This window comes from Nuphar pumila, chromosome 15 (genome assembly GCF_984573655.1).
Source record: "Nuphar pumila chromosome 15, dmNupPumi1.hap1.1, whole genome shotgun sequence".
NCBI classification, from domain to species: domain Eukaryota; kingdom Viridiplantae; phylum Streptophyta; class Magnoliopsida; order Nymphaeales; family Nymphaeaceae; genus Nuphar; species Nuphar pumila.
This window is the reverse complement of record NC_143263.1, coordinates 44,627,776-44,655,385: the sequence shown is the minus strand read 5'-3', so window position 1 is coordinate 44,655,385 and position 27,610 is coordinate 44,627,776. Positions and strand designations below refer to the sequence as shown.

At 38.7% G+C, this 27,610-nt stretch overlaps 1 protein-coding gene across 1 annotated transcript; it reads right to left on the bottom strand.

The window, feature by feature from the left end:
- Positions 1-7,042: 7,042 nt before the first annotated feature.
- Positions 7,043-8,893, bottom strand: LOC149815285 (Pentatricopeptide repeat (PPR) superfamily protein). The gene has a single exon (XM_089990514.1). It carries the CDS (start codon positions 8,891-8,893, stop codon positions 7,043-7,045), a length of 1,851 nt encoding a protein of 616 aa, XP_089846640.1.
- Between the last annotated feature and the right edge of the window lie 18,717 nt (positions 8,894-27,610).

The window sequence follows — 27,610 nt, the reverse complement described above, 5'->3', positions numbered from 1 at the left end:
GATGACATAAAGACAAAAAATAAAAATAAAGGAAAAAAATACAGAAAAGAAAGAAATTAAAAAATGTATTTATATATATATATATAATAATATAATATTATTATATATACATATATGTACAGTTTTACATTTTAACACTCCCCCTCAAACTTACGGTACAATGAGCGAAAGTTTGTCTAAGAGAAAGTGAAATCGGGGAGCAGCGAGAGGCTTTGTAAAGAGGTCTGCTAACTGATATTCTGAAGTGACATATGGCAGATCAATTATCCCGTGTAGATATTCCTCTCTGACGTAGTGACAATCCATTTCGATGTGTTTGGTGCGTTCGTGGAATGTTCTGTTACTGGCAATGTAGATCGCACTTTTGTTGTCACAACACATTTGTGAAGCCTTTGTTGCTTCAACTCCCATGTCAGCAAGCAGTCGTCGGAGCCAAACTACTTCCATGGTCGTGGTTGCCATGGCTCTGTATTCAGCTTCGGTGGATGAGAGAGATACCTTCTGCTGCTTTTTACACCTCCACGAGATTAATGATTCCCCTAAAAAGACACAAAAGCCAGTGGTTGAGTGTCTGTTATTGGGATCACCTCTCCAATCAGCATCAGTATATGCAATTAAATCAAGAGAAGAGGAGGAAGATAAGAAAAGTCCTCGTGAAAGAGAGGACTTGATGTATCTGATAATACGCATGACTGCTCCCATATGAACAGAAGTAGGAGCATGTTGAAATTGACTTGCTGTATGAACAGCATGTGCTATATCTGGTCTGGTAATGGATAGATAGGAAAGTGCCCCGACAAGCTGTCTGTAAGGAGTAGGGTCTGCAAGAAGTTCTCCATCATCAATCTTCATTTTAACATTAACAACTTCTGGAGTGTCAACTTTCTTATCATCAGTAATACCAGACCTGAAAACAATATCAAAAGCAAATTTAGTCTGAGATAATAAATATCCTCTAGGAGAATAAGCAACTTCAATGCCTAAAAAATATCTCAACAAGCCCAAATTAGTCATTTCAAAATGAGATTTAAGAAGTGTTTTGATTGTTTCAACTCCCTGTTTATCGCTTCCGGTGATGATCATATCATCCACATAGAGAAGAAGCACAATGATCCCTGCATCAGAATTCTTAATAAACAAAGCAGTGTCAGTTAAACAGAATTGAAAATCAATATCAATCATAACACGACTAAACCTATCATACCAAGCTTTTGGTGCTTGTTTAAGTCCATAAAGAGCTTTTTCTAAGCGAAGGACTTTACCCTTAGGAATACTTAGACCAGGAGGGGGTTCCATATATACTTCTTCAACTAGCTTTCCATTTAAAAAAGCATTTTTGACATCCATTTGAAAAATAGACCATTTTTTGATAGAAGCTAAGGCAATTAAGGTTCGGACAGTAGTCATACGAGCCACCGAAGCAAAGGTTTCTTCATAATCAATCTCATATTCTTGGGCATAACCTTTGGCTACTAAACGGGCTTTATATCTTTCAAGAGTACCATCACTCTTGGTTTTAATTTTATAAACCCATCGACATCCTATAGTTTTCTTCCCTGGAGGAAGATCTTGAATATTCCATGTAGAAGCCTTTTCAAGTGCATCTAATTCAACTTTCATGGCTTCTATCCATTTGATATCATTTTTTGCTTGAAAATATGTGGATGGTTCTTCATATGAGTGAATTAATGCAATAACTGCCCTATATGTGGGTGAGAAAGACTCGTATGATACAAACTTTTTTGGAGGCCTCGAGATTCAGGATGATTGTCTAGTTGGAATGTTAGAATATTTCTCAAGTGCACATGGAGTATTAGACTCTTGTCGCCTGGAATATTGAATACTAGTATCTCTATGAACTTCTTCATTTTCAACATTAAGATCAATAATTCTTGGATCATCATCAAAGTTACAATCAAGGTCATATTCATCAGATGTTGATGTTAGATCTAGCAAAAAGGAGTACTCAGTGACGTCTTTTAATTTTCTAAAATCAAAGAAGCTCTCCTTTTCAAGAAAGAAAACATTTCTAGACACATATAGTTTATTATTTTTGAAGTCAAAACATCTATAACCTTTCTGGTTTTCAGCATATCCTAAAAAGGCACAGGGAATCGCACGAGGGGAAAGTTTATCATTTTTGTCAGTAAATATGAAACATTTGCACCCAAATATTCTTAATCTAGAGTAGTCTGGAGAAATGTTCATAAGTTTTTCAATGGGAGTGATATTTTGTAACGAAGAAGATGGCATCCTATTAATGAGATAGGTGGCAGTTAAGGCAGCTTCTGCCCAAAAGTCTTTAGGGACTTGATTTGCTATTAATAAAGTTCTAGTGGTTTCTATAATATGACGATGTTTTCGTTCTGCCAGTCCATTTTGTTGAGGTGTATAAGGACAAGATCTTTGATGTGTGATGCCATGCAATTTAAGATAATTTTGAAAATCTGTGGATAAAAACTCTCCCCCTGAATCTGTGCGAAAAATAGTAATATCATTTTGAAATTTGTTTTTAACCATATTATGAAAAGTTTGAAAGTATGAAAATACTTCAGACTTATGTTTGAGAAAGTACATCCACGTATGTCGGGAGAAATCATCGACAAAAATAACATAGTAAACAAATCCTCCTTTAGAAATTACTGGTGCAGGACCCCAAACATCCGAGTGTATTAATTCAAGTGGTCTTGAAGAGAAAAAGGTTCTGTTCTGAAATGGTAATCTTTTCATTTTGCCGAGAATACAATCTTTACAATCAAATGATTCAGAGTTACAAAATTTCCCTAGATTTGGAAAATGTTGGATTTTGGCTATATGTGGGTGACCAAGTCTCTTATGCCACAGTTCTAACTCTATTTTTTGAATATTATAACAAAAAGCTTTCTTCGGCATTTCCAAAAAATCCATGTAATAGAGTCCTCCTTCTCTATGGCCTTCCCCAATCAGCTTGCCTGACTGGCGATCCTGTACCCAACAACCATGAGAAGAAAAAGAAATATTACACCCATAATCAGAAATTTGAGATACAGATAAAAGATTTAAATTTAATTTGGGAACATGTCTAATTTCTGGAATAAAAAAATTTTTTGTTTCATAAATTTTTTCAAAATCTCCTATTCCTTCTATTTCAAGAGAAGTCCCATCAGCAGTAAAGACCTTTGACACACTTGTTTTATTTTTAACACATTTGGATAGACTTTGATTATTTGGGGTCATATGAAAAGATGCACCAGAGTCAAGAAGCCAAGAAATTTTACCTAAATCAGAAAAAGATGAGGCTGCTGCGCCGGTTGAAGCTTCAGATGAGGAAGAGACACCTTTGATGAGAGGCTGAAGGATCTCCATTAGTTGGGCCAGGGAAACTGGTGCATCCTGATCTTTAGGCTCCGATCCAGCAATTGCAGCTCTTTTTTCTCTCAGCTCCTTAAGTTTGGGACATTGTGGCCTGTAGTGTCCCGGTTCATGACAGTGATGACAAATAACTTTCTTCTTATCATAGTCACCATTTTGTCGGTTAAAGTGAGGAGGCCTATATGATCGAACATGATTCCCTGGTCTAGACACGGCTAAAACGGAATCATCTTCAATTTTTGAAGAACCTTTCCGGAGACGATTTTCTTCCATTGTTAACTCTTCAATAGTTTCCACAATAGAAGGAATTTTTCCCCGGTGAAGTAGGGCCGATTTAGTGGTTTCAAATTCTGGCCTTAATCCAGTGATAAACTGGTAAAAATGTTCAACATCGAGTTGTTTCTGACGAAGCTCGATGTCTTCGGCACAATGCCACTTTGGTTCTAAAAGGGAAAGTTCTTCCCAAAGTTCGGACAACCCATTGTAATATTCACGAATAGTTTTGTCTCCTTGTGTCATCATTCGAACTTTTTCTTGGAGGTTGCACACGTGTGCAATATCTTTAAGGGAATACATATTCTTAAGGTATTCCCATGCCTTATCGGCATGATCAAATTTGGCAAGACTTGAGCATTTTTTAATGTCAACGCTATTGATAAGCCATGACATTATCTTCGCATGAGATATTCTCCATTCTTTCCATTTCTTCTCGTATGAGGCAATAGCCTTAATTTTCTCTTCTTCCGATAGAGGGACGTCTTTATCTCCCTCCTTTTTAGTAAGAGATAGCTTAGGTTCCGAATCAGAACCATCCACAATCCCCCATAAGCCTTTTCCCAATATATGGTGCTTCATGATTGAAGCCCATGTTACATAGTTCGTATCGCTTAGTTTCATAGGCATGATGGTGACTTTATCATTGTCATCCATCGATTACAAGGAGAGAAAGAATAGGGATAGAAGAGAAACAAGAAGGAAAATGAGAAAGAAAAAAAAAACAATACAACAAGATGTGAAATCTTTTCCAATGAAGTGATAAAACACTTCTCTTCAAGTGGCGAACACTTTTGCAAACGGGCACGGAAACCGAGGCAGCTTTTCCTCAAGATTTAGTACTTCCGCGGCTCTGATACCATGAAATGAAATGGGGATCTTCGAAACACGAGCTTTGATTAACAAGAGCAAGTGTCAAGAATGACACTAAAGCATAACCCTTAAAAAGGGTATAACTGGAAACAAAATAAAAATAAAAATGTATTCTTTATTGATATGAAAAACCAATTGCTTAAGAAGCATTGGAGTGAAATACAAGAGGGGCTGCACCCCTTTATATACACAGCTGAAAGAGGACTCAATAGAGCTGTTGGGCACAGTCCAACAGCTCTATTTAGAGCTGTTGGAATGTGTCAGTCCAACAGCTTTATTAAGAGCTGTTGGACTGTGTCAGTCCAACAACTCTATTGCTAGTCAAGTCTGGACAGGACTTGACTAGCAACAATCATTCTAGTTCAAACTGAACTAGATGACATAAAGACAAAAAATAAAAATAAAGGAAAAAAAATACAGAAAAGAAAGAAATTAAAAAATGTATTTATATATATATAATAATAATAATATAATATTATTATATATACATATATGTACAGTTTTACATTTTAACAGTTCATGCTAAGCCTAGTGATGGTTGCAGAAAGTTCCAACCGCTGGCTCGAGCAATTTGAGTAAAGCCATTGATGGGTTTGTCCCAATTGTCCGACACCAGATATGTTCTCCTAGTCACGTCGTAGTGTTTTAGATAGACTTGTAGAACTGTTATGAAAGAAAATTTATGGGATTGCATGGTCATGTGGAAATCTGAATCCATTGATCAGACTCAGGACTCGTGGTTTTGACTTTTGAGTTAAAAAGATTTCAATCAGATTCAGGATGGCTGGACAGAAACTAATGCCAATCTTAGTGTAAGGCTATATCAAACATTTGCTTCAGGCTTACATTGTGTTATGTTGTGTGAGAAAAGTTTGCCAGTTCATTCAGTCATAATACACTCTTTCCTTATATTTCTTCATAAGGACTCTTCTAATCTAATCCAGGTACAATCAATCAAGTCATTCCGCTGGTCTCCCTTTCTTCTGGTCACATTAGACAGTTCCATGTTGACTGTTTTGCTTTTGCTTTCAAAGTATAGACTGAGTGTTCCTGTGATTGAAACTGGCAAACCCTTTGTGAAGAATTTCATTACTCAATTGGCCGTAGTCCTAGGTCTACAAGGATGCAGGGGAAGGGACTGGTTTGATTCTCTCAACAGCCTATTTCTGATTTTGGACTTCCCTTCATGTCTTTTGATGAGGTATGGCTGCCTCTGCTTCTCTAACATCATATGCATATGCATATGATGTGGTACCTTTGTTATGTAAGTGAGATTGCTTTTTCCTGTGTATGCTTAAACATGAGACTCACTGGAATTTTCACCCTTACCAATATTGCATTTATGTGCTTGGTATGTCATCAAAATTGTTACAAGGGTTCCTTTTAGGCAACTGAATTCTGGTTTGGGTTTTGATTAACCTGTTGAAGTACTTCAACTTTTAACAAGGTTCTCATATTCGTTATTGGAGATTGGAACTTGTTAACTTTAAGCATATAGCATATGAGATGACATTCACCTCTTATTAGGGAAAATCTCCTGTAAGACATTTGCTAGTTTCAGAGCTATACAAGGATCCAGTTAGTTATCAGTCATTGCTCTGGGCCCAAAATTTTCAACTGCCATGAACTGAGCAGTGACTTTTTCAGAAAAGCAGTTTAACAGAATGAAGTGTGGAACTTTTGTTTATTCTCATCAACAGTTTAACAGTTTGATTGTGTCCATGAAGTGTTGTGGTGTGTCTGGTGTCATGTCAACACAGAATACACACACCGAGCGTCCGTGTAGCATAGATGGGTCCCTGCTCACTGTTCTTCAGATTATTATTTGCACTAGGCTTCCCCACTAGTGACTGAACTTTGTTTTATGCGTTGGCTTCTTATATTGAGATTAACAGTCCATTTTTTACCTTTCCTTTTTTTTTTGCTTTATGAACCCTCTAAAAGATAAGATTCGGAACGAGGAGATACGTAAGAAGGTAGGCGTTGCACCCATTGAAAATAAGATGAGAGAGAATCATTTACGGTGGTTTGGACATATTCGGCGAAGGCCTAATGATGCTCCAGTTAGAAGGATGGAGAAATGGGAAAATATATTAGTTAAAAGAGGTTGGGGTAGGCCTAGGAAGACATGGATGGAGGTGATAGGAAAGGATATGAATGCTTTGAACCTCACCGAGGACATGGCATTGGATAAAAATGATTGGAGGAGAAGGATTCATGTGGAAGACCCAGAATGATTTTCTTTTTTGGTTCATATCGCCGACCCCAATTGTTTTGGGATGAAGGCGTAGTTGTTGCTGTTGTTGTTGTATGAACCCCCTAATCATTTTGATAATTATCTTGGATTTGCAGTAAAGGAAATGTTGAACAAATAGACATGAAAAGACGTATGGTTTGTATTATACATACTGGATCAACTTTTTTGCCTTCTAAATGTGCACGAGGATTATCTTGTCTGCTACCTTCTTTGATTTTAATGTAGTGGATGGAATGAAAGAAATGAAAGAACAATAGATTTATACCTTTATGATCAAGTCACTAATTATTAGCTAACCGTACTCAGTGCTGGCGATTTCTTCATTCCCCTGTTTCGCATCGACTCTCTTAGCCTTTCCACATCTACCCATCTCCCCTGCTCAGCATATATATTTGATAATACCACCAAGGGTGCAGGGTTTCCAGGTTCCAACCGTAATAATTCTCTAGCTATTTCTTCTCCCAGCTCCGCATCAGAATGACGGCTACAAGCACCAAGTAGTGTTGCCAACATAGATGATGAAGGATCCATCGGCATCTCCTTTAACAAGCCTCTCGCCTCATCAAGCCTGCCAGCTCTGCTGAAAAGATCAACCATACAGGTATAATGCCCAATACCAGGTGCTATTGAGAATTCTCGACTCATTTTGGTGAATATTTCCCATGCCCTGTCAACCAATCCTGTATGGCTACAGACAGACAAAACAGATGCAAACGTAGCTGAATTGGGTATAAAATTTTCTTTCTGCATATTGTCAAATGTTGTCAAAGCTGATTCTGAATCCCCATTTCTTCCATATCCACCAATCATGGCATTCCAGAGTGCTGTATCACCATGTCCACCTCTTCTGTCAAAGACCCGGTGAGCTTGGATGATGCAGCCACATTTTGCATACATGTCAATGAGAACTGTCTCAAGAAATACATCGACATCAAGGCCTGACCTTATGATGTATCCATGGATTTCCCTTCCTTTCTGAAGATCCGTTAGACTAGAACATATTGTTAGTATGGTTGTCATTGATACAACATTAGGCTTTATTCCTGATAATTGCATCTCTTTGAACAATCTCAAGGCTTGAAAACTAGAACCCTGTTTAGCAAGCCCACCAATCATTGAGTTCCATGTGGTCACATCAGGATCCAACCCTGTTGATGTCATATGTTGAAACAGTTCTACTGCAGATTCATAATGTCCAAACTGCAACATTGCCGATATCATAGCATTCCAGGTGATTAAATTCTTTCTAGCCATGGACTTGAAAACATGGTAAGCCTGTCTCAAGAATCCAGATCTCGAATACATATCTATAAGTGCTGTCCCAGTTAACAAATCAACCCCATGAATAGATTTCATTATATAACAATGTGCTTGCCTACCATACCGAAAATTAGAAAGATCTGAACAAACAGATAAAAGAGATATCAGTGTCACTGAACTGGGTTTCTGTCCATCTTCTTGCATTTGCAGAAAAGTTTGAAGTACCTTCTCAGGGAAACCGTTGTGCAGGAATCCTGAAAGCATTGCATTGTAACATACTACATTCTTGTCAGGAATTGAGTTGAACATCCTAACAGATGAATTCAGGTCTCCACAGTTGGCATACATTGTTAGGATCCCAGTACCAACAAACAGATCTAGTTCAAAACCAGACTTTATAGAGAAAGCATGGAGTTGCAGGCCTTGATGCTGAATCTCCATCATGGAGCAGGCAGGCAGCAAACTTGCAATGCTAACTGAATTTGGCTGGAACCCATTACTCTGAATCTGTTTGAAAACACACACAGCATCTTCAAAGAATCCATTTTGGACAAACCCGGAAAGCAGAGCATTGAAGGATTCGAGGTTCGGTTTGGGAGTTTCGTCGAACGCTTGATGTGCATCAGAAAACAACCCAAGTCCTGCATACATGCTTGTGAGAGCTGTGTCTGTATAAACATCATGGAAACCATTCTTGAGGATGCGGGCATGGATTTTCTGGCCATCAGAAAATGCTGAGAGTTTTGCGCAGGCCTTCAGAATGAAAGGAAAGTTGAAGACCTTAGATTGGTATTCAGAAGGTGGGTTGTGAGTGTAGAGAGAAAGAGCTTCTCTGTAAAGCCCATTGGAGACGAGACCTCTGAAAGGGTTGGATGACATCTTGTGAGCACAAATTCATTTCCTGACATGGTCCTAGGAAAGGAGAAGTTCTAGAACATCAAATACCAGGAAGTCGCTTTATACCGTCCATTTTTTAGATGGACGACAGGAGATCTATAACCAAGTTATTACACAACAGGGCTCTAATATTGTAGCAAGCAGGTTATATGTCCCCCCAACCAACTGGGCCGGTACTCCATCTCATGTGGGGTGTTCCCAAAGAGCGTCACTTATAAGTTGCAGATCGACATGTATCCCCATGTTTGTTCGCATCATATTGCATCATAATTTGGTGTCGTGGCAAAGACTTAAGTACCCTTTACCGTCATTCTCTTCCTTTTCCTCGAACAGACATAAATGCCTTTCATCTAGAAAACTGAATCGGTAGTTCGTGAAAAGAACAAAACTGCCCTCCATCATTATCGCGTCAAAATGTTTCGCAAAGTTTGCGTATGTAGCAAGCTGTATGTTGTAGGATTTAAATAGTTCAAAACAATCCATTCTCGCCCTAAGCAGAAAACTCTTCCGGAGCATACTTTGTTTTCATCTGTGTACAATAGAGCATCATTTCCTTTGCTCCAGAGCATCCGTTTTCGTCTTACGCGCAGTCGTAGCATCGTTGTCACTTTCTGTTGCGTATTAGTTGTTACTGTTGCTTACTCTACAGTTGGAATATCCAAAATCCTATCATTTAGGTGAGTTTCGTGTAAGGTTTCGTTATTCAATCTAAAGGTTTCTTCTTATACAATGATTTGTAAGTTTGATAAAACTTACAACGATGTGTACTTATGAACCCAAATATTTCGACGATTTCTAATCATGATGATCGTTTAATGTGTTGTGCAAGTTAGCAATGTCTGCGGCTCATCAGAGAAGAGATGCCCCGCCGTTCTATGGTTTGTGTATTAGAGAAGTGATCCACCAGTCTCATCTATCTAAGGTTTTTGAGAGGTACCAAAATATACTTAAGATTGAGAATGATGAAGACAAGGCGAAAGCCTTGGATTTGTATTATGCGGAGGATTATCCCTCAGATATCGAGGTTGCGGACCAAAAGAAGAATGCTGAAGAACTAAAGATGCAGAAGAAGAATGACCAAGAGAAGGCAAAATAAAAAAATAAGGAGAATGAAAAGAAAAAGAGAAGGAAGAAGGCAAAGCAGAGGGAAAGGCAAAAAAAGAATAAGGAGGAGAGGGAAAGAGAATTTAACAATCTAATGAAGGAGGCTAAGGCGGATTTGGATAAGAGGGCCTTAAAGCATAAAGCAAGGCGAAACAAGGAAAAGCTACTGAAGGAGGTAGAGGAGAGGCGAAGGCAAATGAATAAGGAGAAGAAACAGAATAAGCCTTAGGATGAGGAAGAAAAGGAAAGATGAAGGAGGGAGAAGGAGTTTGAGGAAGGTAAGGAAATGCAGAGGCAGGAGAAGGAGGATAAGGAAAAGAAGAGAATGCAACAGAAGAAGAAGGAGGAGGAGGAACAAAAGGAAAGAGAAAGAAGAAGCAGGAGGAGGAAGTGCAGGAAAGAAGAAAACAAGAATTGGAAGAGAAAGAAAGGCGGCGGAAGGAGAAGGAGGAGGAGGAACAAAATGAAAGAGAAAGGAAGAAGCGGGAGGAGGAAGTGCAGGAAAGAATGAAATAAGAATTGGAAGAGAAAGAAAGGCGGCAGAAGGAGAAGGAGGAGAAGGAAGAAAAGGAAAGAGAAAGGAAGAAGCAGGAGGATGAAGTGCAGGAAAGAAGGAAACAAGACTTGGAAGAGAAAGAAAGGCGGCAGAAGGAGAAGGAGGAGGAGAAAAAAAAAGGAAAGAGAAATGAAGAAGCATGAGGAGGAGAAAGAAAATGAAAGAAAAAGAAAGAAGCATGAGGAGGAAGTGCAAGAAAAAATGAAGCAATATTTGGAAGAGAAAGAAAGGCGGCGAAAGGAGGAGGATGAGAAAAATGAGAGAGAAATGAAGGAGAAGGAGGAGAAAAAGGAGAGAGAAAAGAAGGAGGACGAGAAAAATGAGAGAGAAAGGAAGGAGAAGGAGGAGGCTAAAAAGGAGAGAGAAAAGAAAGAGAAGGAGGACGAAAAAAAGGAGAGAGAAAGGAAGGAGAATGAGGAGGCGAAAAAGGAGAGAGAAAGGAAGGAGAATGAGGAGGCGAAAAAGGAGAGAGAAAGGAAGGAGAATGAGGAGGTGAAAAAGGAGAGAGAAAGGAAGGAGAAGGAAGATGAGGAAAAAAAGGAGGAGCACGAGAAAAGAAAGGAGAGAGAAAGGAAGAAGAAGGAGGGCGAGAAAAAGGAGAGAGAAAGGAAGACGATGGTGGAGCCGATAGATAAGGAAAGGGAAAGGCAGTTAGAGGTAGTGGACCCACCAGAAAGGCCTAGGTTGGAAGTAGAACAGGAGAAAAGAGCGACCAAGGTAAATAGATTCGTCCTGTCAGTGAAGATTTAATAATATGTTTAGCGATTTTGGTATAACGATTATTGTGTTAGGTATTAATATGTATAGTGATTACTGTGATAGTTTGTGTGCAACCAATATTATTTATAGCGATTAGTAGAATAATATTTATAAGTACAAATGAAACTAATTTACAATTGGTAGGAATAATATGTTATTTTGTGTTACAGGAAGGTCATAGGAGAAGTAGAGCACCAGGTGAAAAGCTCCGAGGTCGGTGTCAATGTCTTGTAGTTCTATCGTGGTATGGCCAGCTGAGTGCATATAAGAAGGACCGATTATGAAATATGCACTTCGGTGGCCTTTTGAACCAACAATATTTTGAAACTTGCTGGAATACCATGACCCACCAGGTAAATAAGTGGAATGATAAGACTAACACATTCCAGTTTGATTCTTTTGAGATCACCATGACTCTAAAAGATGTGGCGAGGATCACTGGCCTTAAGTGCGATGGCAGTGCTGTCCTATTACGACATTCAAATTATAACGCAAGAGAAAAATGCACGGCCCTTTTAGGAATGTCGATTGACGAATGGAGTCAATGTATTTCTGGTGGAATCAAGTCCACATCAATGAAAGTCTCATTTTTCCATAATAAATGGGAAGGCCGCTCCGCTACTTGTGCATCTAAAACAGCTGACCAAGAGTTGCGTGGCTTTCTTCTTTGTTTTTTTGGTCTTACATCATTTTCCGATTGTTCTGGTTCGAGAATAAGTTCCATGTGGCTGCAGTACCTGACAGATTTAGATGAAGTCGACAACTATGCCTGAGGTGCCGCTATGCTCGCACACTTGTACAATCAACTCTACCGTGCGAGTAATGGTACAAAAACAGTTGGGGCATTTTGGCCATTTGTTCAGGTATTTGTTGATTGCATACTTAGTAATTGTAGACTAATTTCATTGAAGGTTGTAGTGTTACTAATAATATTGTTTTTGTTAGGCTTAGGTGTGGGAACATATTATCCCATTGCGTCCACGTTGTGGCCCTGCGAGTTGTGGTTTTTCAAAGATCGGTCGCTGGGCTAGAATAAATGTCACTGTTCATAATGCTAAGTCCATTTTAGATGGGCTGCAACTGAATGAGGTAAACGTTCTAAAATTGTTTACAATCGTGTCAACATTTATCATTGAGTATTATAAATCATTGTAATGTTTAGCATTCTTAAGTAACCATCGCTGCAGGATTGTCTTCCGTAGTACATATCATTGTCGCCATATCATGCTTAAGTAAATTGTAATATATTTGTCACTCGTTATTAAAAGAATTACCAATGTAAAGGTTTTGTGGAGACCTTATAGAGATGGGGAGGATGATGACCAAGACGTTGTTGCAGAGACTGTTAGATTGTCTGACCGCGATTTGTGGCTGTTTTGCAATTATGAAGCCGAGTTACAGCATGGTAGTCGAGTTCTCCTACAATCTGGCTTGGGGCAGTCTATCCCAAATAAGCCTTTGGAAGTGAGAAAGAAGATGAATAGTGGTGGATGCAGGAACATGAATTGGCGCAACACTACATGGATGAATTATTAATTTAGAACTCAGGTGGTGTCCGTGTCGTATCGTATGATTCTAATGGATGACAATTTGATCCCTTCTATTTCGAAAGGTATTGAGAACCAATGCGCCGAAATCTGGCGATTGATAAAATTAGGAACCCATGCCTCTCAACTGTCCCCTCTCATGTTGCAGCCCAGCCTCTACAACCAAAACGTCGTCTCTCTCTGGTTACAACAATGATTCCCTCAGTAACAAAGCGCGATGAAGAGTGAACACTATCTACAAAAGAGAACATTGTCTCTGCCGCAAGGTTCGATCTTATGGAGAGGGAGAATAAGAAATTAAGGACAGAAATAAGCAATATGGGGATACAATTGAACTCAGTGGTAGAGATAATGACCAATTTTTTTAGTAAGATGGACGTAACCCAGAGGCCACCCAGGATAGACAGTCCACCAATAAAAAGAGAGAGACAAGTGTATGATATTTCATCTGATTCGTCAAGTGCCTAGGAATAAACCCTGGGCATTCTTTTTTATCACAATAGGTATTTGTTTTAATTGTATAATTAATTGTCGTAATGTGACATTCTTTTATTGTTTAATTCTTTATTATTACATGTAACAGACACGTTTCGTCTGTGGATCTCGTAAATAAATAAACTTTAATCGAAAATAGATGTCTATTGTTCAGAATGTGTGACATTGATTAAGGTCGACATCGTTATGATAGAGCATTTCTGCCCAGCAATCGTTGTATTTGTCTCTGCCTCGATAATACATCGCAAAAAGGATTTGCGATGTATGCCATGAACAATAATTTAACGAGTTCTGATGTCGTAAATGATAACAGTCAATAGCGATAAGAAAAGTTTGATGCTCAGAAATCGCTATTGATGATCATAAGTAAATTGCAATCGCGTAATAGGATGTCGGCCAGCCAAAATCGGCATGATATGGTTACCTGTCAGAAATCGCTCATTTGCAGGGACACCTTTAATGCAAACTGCGAAATAGGATTGCAATTCATGAGATAAACATCGCAAACGACAATGGCTTGTCTCTTTGTAAACGTCGTAAGTCAACAACGATTTGCGGTGTTAAATGATACTAGTATAAAGCGATAATGAACGTTTGTTGTTAAAAAACCGATAAGGGCTAAGATATGTGGCATGAATATATCGATGTATCCATATTTGATAATCAATTCAATAATCGTCAAAGATTATTCATACCTGGAAAACGGGTTTGTTCGGGTCAGATCAATCTCTCACTCAACTATTGTTATAATATGAAGTCGAAACAATAATTTTTTAATTATTTAAAACGCAATCATTTAATTTGTGGGTTATTTTCGATAAAGGGCGGTATTCAAAACGATGATTTTTTAATTATTTAAAACGCAATTATTTAACTTGCGGGTTGTTTTCGAAAAAGGGCGGCATGTGAAAAGATATATTTTTAATTATTTAAAACGCAATAATTTAATTTGCTGATTGTTTTCGAAAAAGGGCGGTATTCGAAACGACGGTTTCTTAATTATTTAAAACTTCATAATTTAACTTGCGGGTTTTTTTCGAAAAAGGGCGGCATGAGAAAAGACGTATTTCTTTATATTTGACTGACGACGTCAATTCCGTATCTGCGTTGCAAAGGTGACATCGATATCTTCGTCCAGGCATGGCGCCGAAGAAGAGGACAATGGGAGCAATACGACCAGGCATGGTGCCGAAGAAGAGGATGATGGGAGCAGTACGACCAGGCATGGCGCCAAAGGAGAGGACGATTGAAGCAATATGACCAAACATGGCGCCAAAGGAGAGCACGATGGGAGCAATACGACTAGACATGACGCAGAAGAAGAAGACAACCACTTCCACAGTACCAGCTTTAGCGCTTAAGACATATATTTTTTGAATCTCTTGACCGGTTTAGTCAACATTTGCCTTTTCATGTCGTATTTCGACTTGTGTTGTTTACTGTAGAAAATAATTTCAATGACGAATTCTGAATACTACGCTCATGGTGCACTCAGTGCAACATCCACAGACAAGGGTGGGCGGCAACGCCCTAACGAGGTCGTAGATGACATCGAGCAGATGCAAGATGAATTTGCAGACGAGAACACTATCAGTAATTTTGTACGTATGTAACCACTATCATTTCTAGGTCTTCGGTTTGTATATTTTGAAGTTCGTAAATTTTTGCAACCAGACAAAGTGTGATTTTGTCAATTATATTCAAAGCAACGCAACGAGCAATACAGTATGCATCATCACCCCTTATTTCATGGTATGTATGGTTTGCCATTGCTTTATTTGCTTTTATGACTTACTTTTCTTGGTGGTTAGACCTTACTATTTTGTGCAACAGATATACGTCCGGCGAAAGCCATACACCAGTGGATTCCTAGATGCACTACCTTGTTGGAACAACGATGATGAGTGCGTAGACTTTTCGAATTTTGAAAAGGTAAGTAAACAAATCTCTTCTCCAAGGTTTAGTCCTTACATCCCCATCACGATATGTCTATGGAATTATAAATTATTGTATCGATTCGCAGATTTTACTTCCTACGCTTTGGCAAAATCCCGAACATTGGGTCTTATACGAGATGAATTTTCTGGAAAAAAAACTATGGTGCTACAACTCATTAGATTGCCACAGTGGTGTAGAACGTGACGTTATGCATTTGGTAAGCTTCTGCCCATAGGTGAATCATAGCTCTTTGAGGTGGACTGGACTGTACTATATTTTTCCTTTATCACAGGCGGGATTCCTAAACGACCTTGTGGGTGTCGACATTGCCGAGTGGATGTTGCTCTGCGCTGACGATGCTCCTGTACAAAGTAATGGGGTCGATTGTGGCATATTCATAATGAAGCATATTGAAGCAATATACAAAGGAGAATAACCTTTTTTGGACATTGTATGAGCTTTGTATCCGCTGTTATTGGGGATTCCTGTTATATATTGGTTTCACATTACATATTTTTGTTGCAGGAAGATATACCGGAATTACGCGATGAAATATGCGGAAATTTGATTGAGTTTAAAAAGAACGAGAGACAAAATATGTAATGTGAAACCTATCGATTGCTCTGTCTGTACAACCTAACAAGCTCCACCATCACCGTTCTCGCCCAACTTCGGCGGTGCAGTCGCAACATGGTGAGGAGCGGTCAGCGGAGGTAAAGTTGGCTGACGTGGAGCTGCCGGCGGTGCAATCGCGGGCATTTAATTTGCGGTCGTCAACGGTGGCGAGGGATGCAGTCGGCGCGCTGAGGGTGGCCAACAGGAGCTCCACCGCGTCCTCTTCCTCTCCCTCGCGAGGAGGAGGTTTCAGAGGAGCGGTCGTTTCGGTGATGGGGGTTCATCTCACCAGAATCTGAATCGTCTGGTTTCTAGTATCAACATAATCGGAGAGACAGAGAGAGAGAGAGACAGACTGGAGACATGTAGGGGAATGACTTATGGTAGGCAAATTTTGTAAATATGTCTCCGTTGAAATATAATTTGAACATTACAAAACACGCTTGTAAATCGTCGTACTGCTTCATCTACGAAAACTAAATCGTATCGAGAAATAGTTTTGTATTGTAAGCGCTTAACCAATGCTAGTAATGATGCTCTTCAGTAATTAAAAATACTGTTCAGTGAAAGATATTTTGTTGTTGTTCCGAAATCGTTGTATAACTCGCATTACGTGAACGAAAAACACGGAAATAGATTTCCGTGATTTGTGGTCCACAAAGACACGTAATGTTCGCTTTGAACAAATGACAAAGTATTTATCGATAAGAAAGGTTTGTTCTCAGAAATCGCTGTATTGCTGAACTTACAAGAATGAAATCGTAATATATATGCCCCATCGTGAACGAATATAGTGCATGTGTAGATGAGAGTGACTCGAGACGACCCAATGTCGATGTGTAAGTCCATAATGTACACCTAAGGCGATTTGTTGGGACGCGTGTGGACAAAGTTGTGGATTTATATAAGACCAAAAAATATTTCTACAATAAAACCCACACGCTATGTGCTACCGTGATTTGAACTACCAGGTTCAATCGCATTGATTAGTTTTGAGAATAGCTCTCTGACATGACATTGTTCAATTTCATTAATGCAGAAGGTATTTTATTTGAGATTTGCTCTTTGATTATTAAAACTGTCGTATTTATTTGAAAACTGACGGAGGGTGATAGAATGTTTCATTAATATTTGAATGACACATCACACATGTTAAGGATGTGTTTCACTTTGCTTCGCGAATAAGGAGCCAACAAACCGACAATTCCTGCAAAAATGAATTGTTCTTGAATCGAGTGTATAGGCGGCTTCGACGCAGTTGTGGTATCCGTGTAGACTTTTTCATATGTATGCAATATCATAATTAAAGGAAAAGTCGTTTAAAATTAAAAAAAAAAATCAAATTCTTACACAAGATTTCATGGTAGTAGTAGTGAAGCTGACGTTAGACCACCATTTCTCAACAGCAAACCCGTCTTATCGCTGTGTACTATTTGTAATTACGAAAGCGACATTAATGGCTCTTGTTCACCGCATTCATCTTAAATCTCTTCTGCAATTTTCATTCTGTGCGTGTCAGCAATAAGGCGATGTTTAAACATCAAACATTTCATAACAATGTTGACTATTATCATTTTGAACATTAGAAGGCTTCGTTCATTGCATACATCGCAATCTAATTCTGCGACTGTCAATCATGCGGGTTGGGCACCGTTGGTCGTTGCCTTTTAGATCCTTGTGGCGGCTCGGTTAGTTTCTCCTCCGTAATTAGAAAGGACGTCAATTTTTTGCAGAGTTCTTCGCGAAATCCAGGTATATCAACATGCAAAAACAAATTGCAATGTGGAACCAATAAACATGCATTTAATCACCAATAACAGAGGCCAAGAAATGACATACAACGTCGAAACAGAGTTCTGCATCATTGTATATCGCTTCAATGTACTTCATTACAAATACGCCGTAATCAACGCCATTATTTTGTAAAGGAGCATGGTATGTCGTGTGATAGATCCACTCACTAACGTCGACTCCCAAAATGGCTTTGACGAAACCGATCTGAGAATAATGCGACCAAAAGTAAATTCATGACCCCAGTACACGACACGATACTCATATAGATGAAATCTTACGAGGTGGGAAATGTCAAGCCGTAAACCATTGTCAACTTCCAACGAATTGTAACACCATAGTTTTTTTTTGTGTAAATCTATCACGTATAAGACCCAATACTTTTCAGAATGCCAGAGTGTAGGAATCAATATCTGCAAATGGATCGTAAAAAATGATGTTAGCACTGTTATGCTGTAACCTTGCACTCTAGGGTTGTTTACTTACTTTTTCATTAGACAAAAGGTCTCTGCAATGATTACCGTTAACCCAATAAGGTAGGCCGTCTTTAAATCCACTAGAGTATGGCAAACAACATAAGATAGTCTGCAAACTGAAACCTTGTTAACAACAATGTTAACATACGAATCAACTGGACTAAATCAATAACCAAAAGCAACATAAAATACAACTGATATACCATGAAATACGGGCTGACGATGCTTATAGTCTTGCTTGGCGCGTTGCTTTTAATATAATTGACGAAATCAGATATAGTCTGTTTGCAGCAAATATGGTGTTGTTAACGTACGTACACATGACTTACGTATATAGACAACTCCTACTACTTTCATACGAACAAAATTACTGATCATGTTGCATTGTGCGAATTCATTGTGCATTCTTTTGATGTCCTGCAGGAGTGATTGACTAAGTTCTCGCCCAACTTCGTCGGTGGATGTTCTACTGAAATGAACAAGGACATTGCAATGAACGGTATTGAAATTACATTATAGAGTACACAACACAAATCGCAAATACGGCATGAAAGAGACAGATTTTGATGAAAATGGAGACGATGTGTAGACAATATACGCATGATTCACCATTGTTGGTCATGTAGCTGTCTTCCTTTGCCTCACCGACCACAATTTTCTATGTAGCTGGTTACATGTTCGAGGGAGGAACTCCAGGTTTATAAAGGAACCGTCGGTTTGACTATTTCTGGTTCACGAAGTAGAAGATAATCACACCGGCCAGTACTTGTGCAACTATTTATGAGCCAAAAGATCTACTGCTCAACCACCGTGATCAATGAATAATGTACGATAAATCAAAAAATTTACGATACATCCTTTGTTGTCCGTACGCAACGCATATGTGTATTACGATTTGTAAACAGCAAATGTTCTGTTCCTTACTAAGACAACCTATTGAGGACCTATTTCCCTTTCCTCGTAGAGTACTGTGGAACATGTGAGGCGTGTAAGTAGTACATCGATTGGATGAGGTGGTCTTATGACCTCGATCAATACAGACGAAGAAGAAGAGGAAAGAGAAGAGGAATAATTGCCATATTCCACTGGATTTCAAGAAGGCCTACCTTACTGGGATAACGATAATAATTACGAAGACCTTTTGTCTAGTGAAAAATTAAGTAAATAATCCTCGAATGCAAGCTTACAGCAAAACAGTCCTAACACCATTGGTGGTCTGATTTACATATATTGATTCTTACACTCCAGCAATCTTAAAAGCATTCGGTCTTATAAGTGATGGATTACAATGAAAAACAATTATGGTGTTACATTCAAAGTTGTTTGTGACTGGTTTCCCTCCTTATTCAATTCCGCAGCAGAATTCCAAGCGCGCCGCCTGATCATGTTGAGGTTGTCCTTCGTATTCGCTAGACAACGATTTGTAGTAGTGATCATCAGCTGAATGACGATTTAATTGTTCGGAAGTGTAAGCTTCGATTTGTGGCTATCGCTTGGAGCTGCGTAAGTGGACTTCGTATTCGCTGCATAGCGAGTTGTGGTTATCGTGGGAAAGCGATGTGTGTTGTGAGCGGGACAACGATTTGTCTTCGTCGCTGGATAGTTTGTGTTGTAGCTGGTTACATGTTCAAGGGAGGAACTCCAGGTTTATAAAGGAATCGTCGGTTTGATTGTTGCTGGTTCACGAAGTAGAAGATAATCACACCTTCTAGTACTTGTGCGACTATTTATGAGCCAAAAGATCTACTTCTCAACCACCGTGGTGAATGAATAATGTACGATAAATAAAAAATTTTCATGAATAATGTACTTGTGCAAGGGTGTATGATCCCATTCATGTCAAGATAAAGATTATCAAACTCAATCCTGTTGGGGTTTGGTCTGGTTGTGTCTATGGACTCAACTCCATTTTCATCCTTTGTTGTCCTCTCCTCTTTAGCAGCCACAACTATCTTTGGATACTTGTCAACAAGCCACCGGTAGAAGGATGACACACCCATCGTTGGATAGTTTGTGCTGTGAGCCGGACAACGATTTGTGGCTTCTGCAGGAAGTCGATTCATGACATCATTGAATGACAATTTGTGGTTATCGTTGAATAGCGATTTGTGGCATCGCAGTATAGTGATTTGCGAGTATTGTTGGAATATCAATCTAAGCGGGCTGAGAAGGGTTGTTCAAGTAAGTTTTATTGGGCCATTGATCAAGGTTGCGATTCATTTTATGATCTGAGTAAGCTTTCACCTGCGTTTCTCAGGTATGTGGTTGCACAATGTTGGACTTGTGTAATGATAATAAAAAGAAATCATTTTATGATCTGAGTTTTTTTTGTTGATTTAAACAAGTTCTTTATTTATTGAATTGCGATTTACATCCAATAAATAGAATGTGTCCCAACATAGTTGCCAATCTACTTCCAAGATAGTGTCATGTTTGCAAGTTATAAATGAAATACTTGTAAAACACAAACCTCCTCCCAACATTGAAATAGAAAATATAAGACACATACTACAAGTTTCACAAGAAATGCAAACCTCCTCCCAACATTGATTACATACCAAAAGACTTCTAAAGCGCAAATTACGATAAATAAAATAATAATCTATTTTACAAGATGTTTATACTTTAAGGCGATTTATCATGTAGACCCAACGATTTTTCTTGTCGATAAGGGCTTAAAGGATTATTAGTTGCGAGGGGCGAGCATGCACCATAAAAAAATTGTCAAGAAGCACAAGTATAAAGAAAAAAAAGGGCACTCATAGCTTGTGAACATGACACTATCTTGAAAGTAGATTGACAGCTATGTTGGGATACATTCTATTTATTGGATGTAAATCACAATTCAATAAATAAAGAAATTGTTTAAATCAACCAAAAAACTCAGATCATAAAATGATTTCTTTTTATTATCATTACACAAGTCCAACATTGTGCAACCACATACCTAAAAAACGCAGGTGAAAGCTTACTCAAATCATAAAATGAATCGTAACCTTGATCAATGGCCCAAAAACGCTTACTGGAACAACCCTTCTCACCCCGCTTGGATTGACATTCCAACAATACCCGCAAATCACTATGATGCAATGTCACAAATCGCTATTCAACGATAACCACAAATCGTCATTCAGTGATGCCATGAATCGACTTCCTGCAGAAGCCACAAATTGCTATCTATCGATTTAAGCAAATCCAACCACGGACCGCAAGTCGTCACTGACAAATCACTATAAACTCTTAACAAATCTGACAATGTGGAAATCGGGTCATGCAAAGAGGCATGACAACTAAATTAATAGCCCACACGAGATTCCTGTGTCCCATACCTATCTGTCGAATGCATCAGAGCCTGTCATGAAATAGAAAATATAAGACACTCCATTAAGTTTCACAAGAAATGCAAACCTCCTCCCAACATTGATTACATACCAAAAGACTTGTAAAACTGAAGTTATCGTTGCCGAAAATTTGATCGGGAGGAATGAAGGTTTCAACATTTGGTGTTAATTCTATAGGGTATTGTTGCATGTTGGACATTAAACGAGTTAGATATTGACAAGCTTCACGTAATAGAAAGCAATATAATGTCTTACATACCTGTTCATTCGAAGGGCTTTGTTGTTTTTTATTACAGGTTGGTTGTTTCTTAGTCCTTTTCTTGCCAACCAATTCTAGTGCACTCTTTGCCCTCCGACGACTGTGATCAGAGGCAGGTTTTCTTTTCATACCCTTCGCTTCATAAATATGTCCATCATAATCAACAACGTTCACTATTGACTTATTGAAGATAATGTTTACGCTTCGGCGCAACTTCTCAGGGGAGTGTCAAGCGAAACATGATTTTCACCTACGTTGTTCGATCCCATTATCTTCAACTGGTATTCATTCGCTGCAACAAACTTAAGGTGAATTAACTCCAAGTTTTCAAGTAACTCCATTGAAGCTTTTCTCACGCATACATAACCTTCTTCACTTCTCGATGCCAAATCAACAACATGCATAAATGACCTACACAGTTGTTGGTAACGGGAGGCTATGTGGCACTTCTCGTCAACACCAGATTTACTCACATTGTCCATAACAATGGTTTCAATCTTTGCACGTCTCTTCCATTTTCGCATTACGTAAGACTCAGGTATTTCTTGTATCTTCTCTTGATTGAGTGCCTTTAATGCATGACAACATAAAATACCTTTGAATTCATACATTTTTCACGAACATTCAACTCTTTCGTTGTCAACATTGTACGTGACATGTGCTTCTCGCCTTTTGTGATGCTTTTCGCTCGGCCATAAAATATGGTATTTGTGCATATTCTCGGTTTGCACGAGTCCTTCTATTTTGCAATTTATGACATGTAACACATCTTTCTTGATCCATTCAAATACAGTTAGTGTATACAGAGCTGTAGGTCGCATCAATATTTTCATGCCAAAAGTTAGAGGTCGTGTATTGAAACATTTCACGTCTTGTTCAATCTCATTCTGTCTTAGACCGTCTACAAATAATTCATATTGTTCCATGAAATGAAACATTATTAAACATGAATACAAGGTTTTCTTCAGCATGGCATGCATAGATTCAGTTCTTTGTGTGCTTATCATACCAGCACAAAAGTATTGTCTTTCATATGCCAATGCCCACTTCTCTTTTTTTGCATATAAATTTTGTAACCACAGACAATCTTCAAGGTCGTATGTCTGAATCATTTTCTTCCAATCAGACATAAAGGTGATCTCGTCTACGCTCTCAAGCACACACCTAGTAAACTTTTTGTCAAACCCTGTCTTCTAATTAAATATGTGTCCTATGTTCTTTGCTGCATTTTGAAAGATATGCCACAAACATAGGAGATGATGTGCATCTGGACACACATGAAGCACTGCAACTGCAATTGCGTGATCACCATCTGTAAGTACAACTTCAGGTTGCTTCCCGTTCATTGCCTGTGTAAATACTCTGAACAACCATTCAAAGCTTTCCTTGGTCTGATCATACAAAAATGCCCCGCCTAATATACAACTCTGTGCATGATGGTTCACTCCGACAAACTGCGCAAATGGCCACTGTTCAGTATTAATCTTTACTGTAGTATCAAATATAAGCACATCATTGAAGCATTCATAATCTACTCTTGACTTTGAATCTGCCCAAAACATATTCACAGCATATCCATCTTCATCCACTTGCATTGCACTAAAGAAACCATGTTCATTGCTTGATTTATTCTATAAGTAATCAACCAAAGAACATATTTCTCCTTTCTTCATGTTATCTATTCTCTTCCTTCTCAAGTGGTTTCTTAGATCCAAAGGTGTGAATGACACATTATCGCGACCACCGTCTATGTGGGCAAACAAATTGCATGTCTTCCTTGTCGCAATGTCGACGCTATCGGCTATTTCAGCCATTGCAGCATGCACTACAGTTACTTTACGATGTGACCTTAGCATAAGAGTCATAAATGATGCAGATAAATCATGATTATGATCACTGATTAAAGTACGAACTACAATTTTTTCATTCGGATGTCTTCTCAAAACCATTCTCGCTTGACATCCACATCTTGATTCTGGCATGCTCCTTGTTGGATTTCCCATTGATTTCTTCCAACCTTGCTTGGAACAAACATACGTCTTTCTAACCAAGACACCCTGTGCATTTTTTGACCAAGAAAACCTTCTCACACTGAAGCCAACTTTTAAGGCATAATCATTGTAAAATTTATATGCAGCTTCCTCGTTATTAAACTGCATTCCTTCTACAGGAACAGAGTCAAGTGTAATTCTGTGTACATTCCCAGTTCCTACACTTTTATTATGTGTACTGACATCAAAATCTCCCTCATTATTGAATTTCATTTCCACTACTGGAACATTCAAGTCTAGTGTGCTTCCATTTATATTCCTGGTGCCTACTCTTTTATTATGTATACTGTCATGGTAATCTACCTCATTATTGAATTGTATTTCTTCTATTGGAACATTCAAGTCAAAAGTGGGTCTAATGCCTGCACCCTTCTTTTCATGTGGATCATTAGCGCAGATGTTCAATTCTTCAGTTGCATCATTAGTATAGATGTTCAATTCTCCAGATCTTTCAATTGATTGAGCTACATCATCTTTATTACAATCTGATGATAAGCTCAACAAAGTTTTAAGCAATATATCAATTGGTGTTTGCAGCAAAATATCAAAACAATCGATATTAACTAACAAAAATATATCTCACAAAAAATGGGAGTATGTTACTAATACATGGGTTTGAGATAAAATGCATATAATGAGTGAATGTAGGATACCTGATGGGGTAGAGACCCTTCCTAGCATTTGTAAACAAGCATTCTTGTCAACAGGTCCTAGCGTCTTACAAATATCAATAAGTTTCCAACCATCGTAAGAACAATATCTACCTGCAATAAACAAACAATGCCTTAATGACCCACAAGACGACATGCCTTCTTCATCGATAGCATGATGAGATGGAAAGCTACTCACACCACCTTAATGACACTGGTTGGAATGTTTGTGCATCATTGCTTTCTTCCACAATGCCTAACAACAACGAAAAAGAAGAGAAGAAAGTGGAATGTTTTGTAAGCAATATATCAATTTGCGTTAGCAAGCGCATACATTTACTACGATTTAATCAGGATGCATATAACAACGGATACCGATAAGGTTAAGCAAGTCAAAACAACGATTTAATGAATGACAATATCAAAGCAAGTGCGGTTTGATATTTGCTTATACTGAGCATCGAGTTGTCACTTACCATGCCAATAAAAGATACATGTCGTACATGTGTGTTGACGATAACGCTCTCATTATATCCACGAGGCTGTAAAGCGAGTTCAATAGAAATCGCTAACAGAGTAGCAGTATGAATGCGAAAATCGCCCTCGCAATTGTGTAACGATGTGTTTCTGCACGCATACGTTTTCAAAGTCTGTGTACAAATATCTTAGAAATACATATTACAAAACATATAATATCTTACAAAGCGATATGAATATCGAATAATATATTGAAAATCGATACGACAGTTCAGCATAATAACTTACAACTCGACAATACAAAACCATAATATCTAAAAGGTCGATAAATATATCGCACAATAAATTACAAATCGATACAGAAGAAATCGAGCAAAATAGCAAACAAATCGATATTAACTAACAAAGATATATCTCACAAAAATGGGAGTATGTTATTATTACAGCGGTTTGAGATACAATGCATATAATGAGTGAATCTAGGATACCTGATGGGGTAGAGGCCCTTCCTAGCATGTGTAAACAAGCATTCTTGTCAACAGGTCCCAGCGTCTTACAAATATCGATAAGTTTTCAACCATCGTAAGAACAAGATCTACTTGTAATAACCAAACAATGCCTTAATGGCACACAAGACGACATGCCTTCTTCATCGATAGCATGATGAGATGGAAAGCTACTCACGCCGCCTTAATGACACTGATTGGAATGTTTGTGCATCATTGATTTCTTCCATAATGCCTAACGACAACAAAAATGAAGAGAAGACACGAGAATGTTTTGTAACACAAGGCAGGCACGAGAAGGCGACAATATGTTGTAAAACAAGATAAAAAACAAGGCGGAAACCTCGACTGGAAACGAAGGCAAAGTTTGGGTTGATAATGGGAGCTACTGTTATAGCAGATGGCACAGGAGTTTAATGAATAGGGAACGTCTCCACTTTAAATAGTTAACATCAAACTTTCTGGATGGAGGACTTTTTTGTCCTTTTCTCGAACCGTAGTTTTCCAACTTTTGAATGAATGATATTTTTGTCATTTCCTCAAACCGTCATTTCAGGTCAAGAAAAGCAAGTAAGGGTGATTAAGTCTTTGCAACAGCACCAGAGTCCGATGCAAAGTTATGTCATCATACACGGGAATACGAGCCCCATGTGCGTAAATACGTGACACTCATTCGACCCCCCGAACACAGACGTGGGATTCAGTGAATCATCGGGGGCGAACATATACCACCCTCCCAATATTGTATATTTGGGTTGAGACCCTGGCTGGTAATGTGTGAATGACGGGATGTATAGCAGCAACAAGCGTTTTAATCGGGTCAGATGTAGGATTCATGAATCCAACATATTTTTTTTTAATGAAGAAGGAAAACCTTCTTCGAGAACTAGATTTAATGGGCCGGCCTCCTTGATTGGATGTAGCCTATCAAACACAGAGTTGGATTTGGATACAGATGAAGGAAAACTGATATCAAACTTGGATTCCGTTAGCCATTCGGATCTAGTAGGATCTGAACCCAAAATCAAACTTGGGCTCGGGTTCAAATGTAAAAATCTGAAATAAAATCTGATGCATTTAGCCCCAAGGGGTTTGGTGCAGTGGGATGGGGCCTATGCCGCTAGACGGACGGTCGAGGTTCCAATCCCACTGGCGTCAACCCCTGAAGCAAGGTAACTCCATGGGGGCAAGGGGTGCAACATGGTTTTACGCTGCCAGAGAAGCGGCCATAGGTCGGCATGCATTGACCAACATGACCAGGTCCTACTCCGGGGGTGGTTTCTCCATTCATGAAAAAAAAATCTGACTTGATCAACTAATTTGACATCTATATCGACTAATAGTTCTATGGTTTGACTGAAACCTGTAACATAATATCCCCAGGACCCAGGTATAGCCAGCTCCATATTCAACCTTGATAGATGCTTACCAGTTCCATATTCGGGTCTTGTGTTTGTGTCTGTGATAGCTAGGTCCAAATTCCTGGATCTGGAGAGAGAGAGAGAGAGAGAGAGAGAGAGAGAGAGAGAGAGAGAGAGAGAGAGAGAGAGAGAGAGAGAGCAGCAATCTGACCCACAAGGTCACTGAATCTAGAGGCGGTGCATGAGATAATTTGTGGGCATCCAACTGCAAGAACTTCAAACTTGCTACTGCTGAGGATATATGATACAATGAACTCGAATAGACATCAGTTTGTCATCAACACTAAGGCCCTGTTTGGAAACTAGTAGCTGGGATGGGAAGTGGCAGCTGCCAAATTCTGGATTTGGCAGCTACCACCTCTTAGAGGTGTTAGCTGTCAATTCCATGCTTTATTGTAAATGCAATGCCACTTCCCATTCCAAATGCATCAAGTCCCATCACGGATTTGTAAGTTCAAAGAAATACAAAAACTGAACTTCGAGGAAAATGGATTTTAAAAGAGTTGTGGATTCCTTCTATTGTATGGAAGCAAAAGTAACTCTTTAAGGATTGGGGCTTTCAACTCCTGATTCCTCACCATGCTTTGTTGTAGGTGAGTGTAGTTGGAAGCCTCTTGACTGCACCATTATTGCAGTCAATAATGAAGTAAAATAAGTGAATATAGGATTTACTAAGGTAAATGGGTAAAAAAATTTAAACATCGAGAATTCAA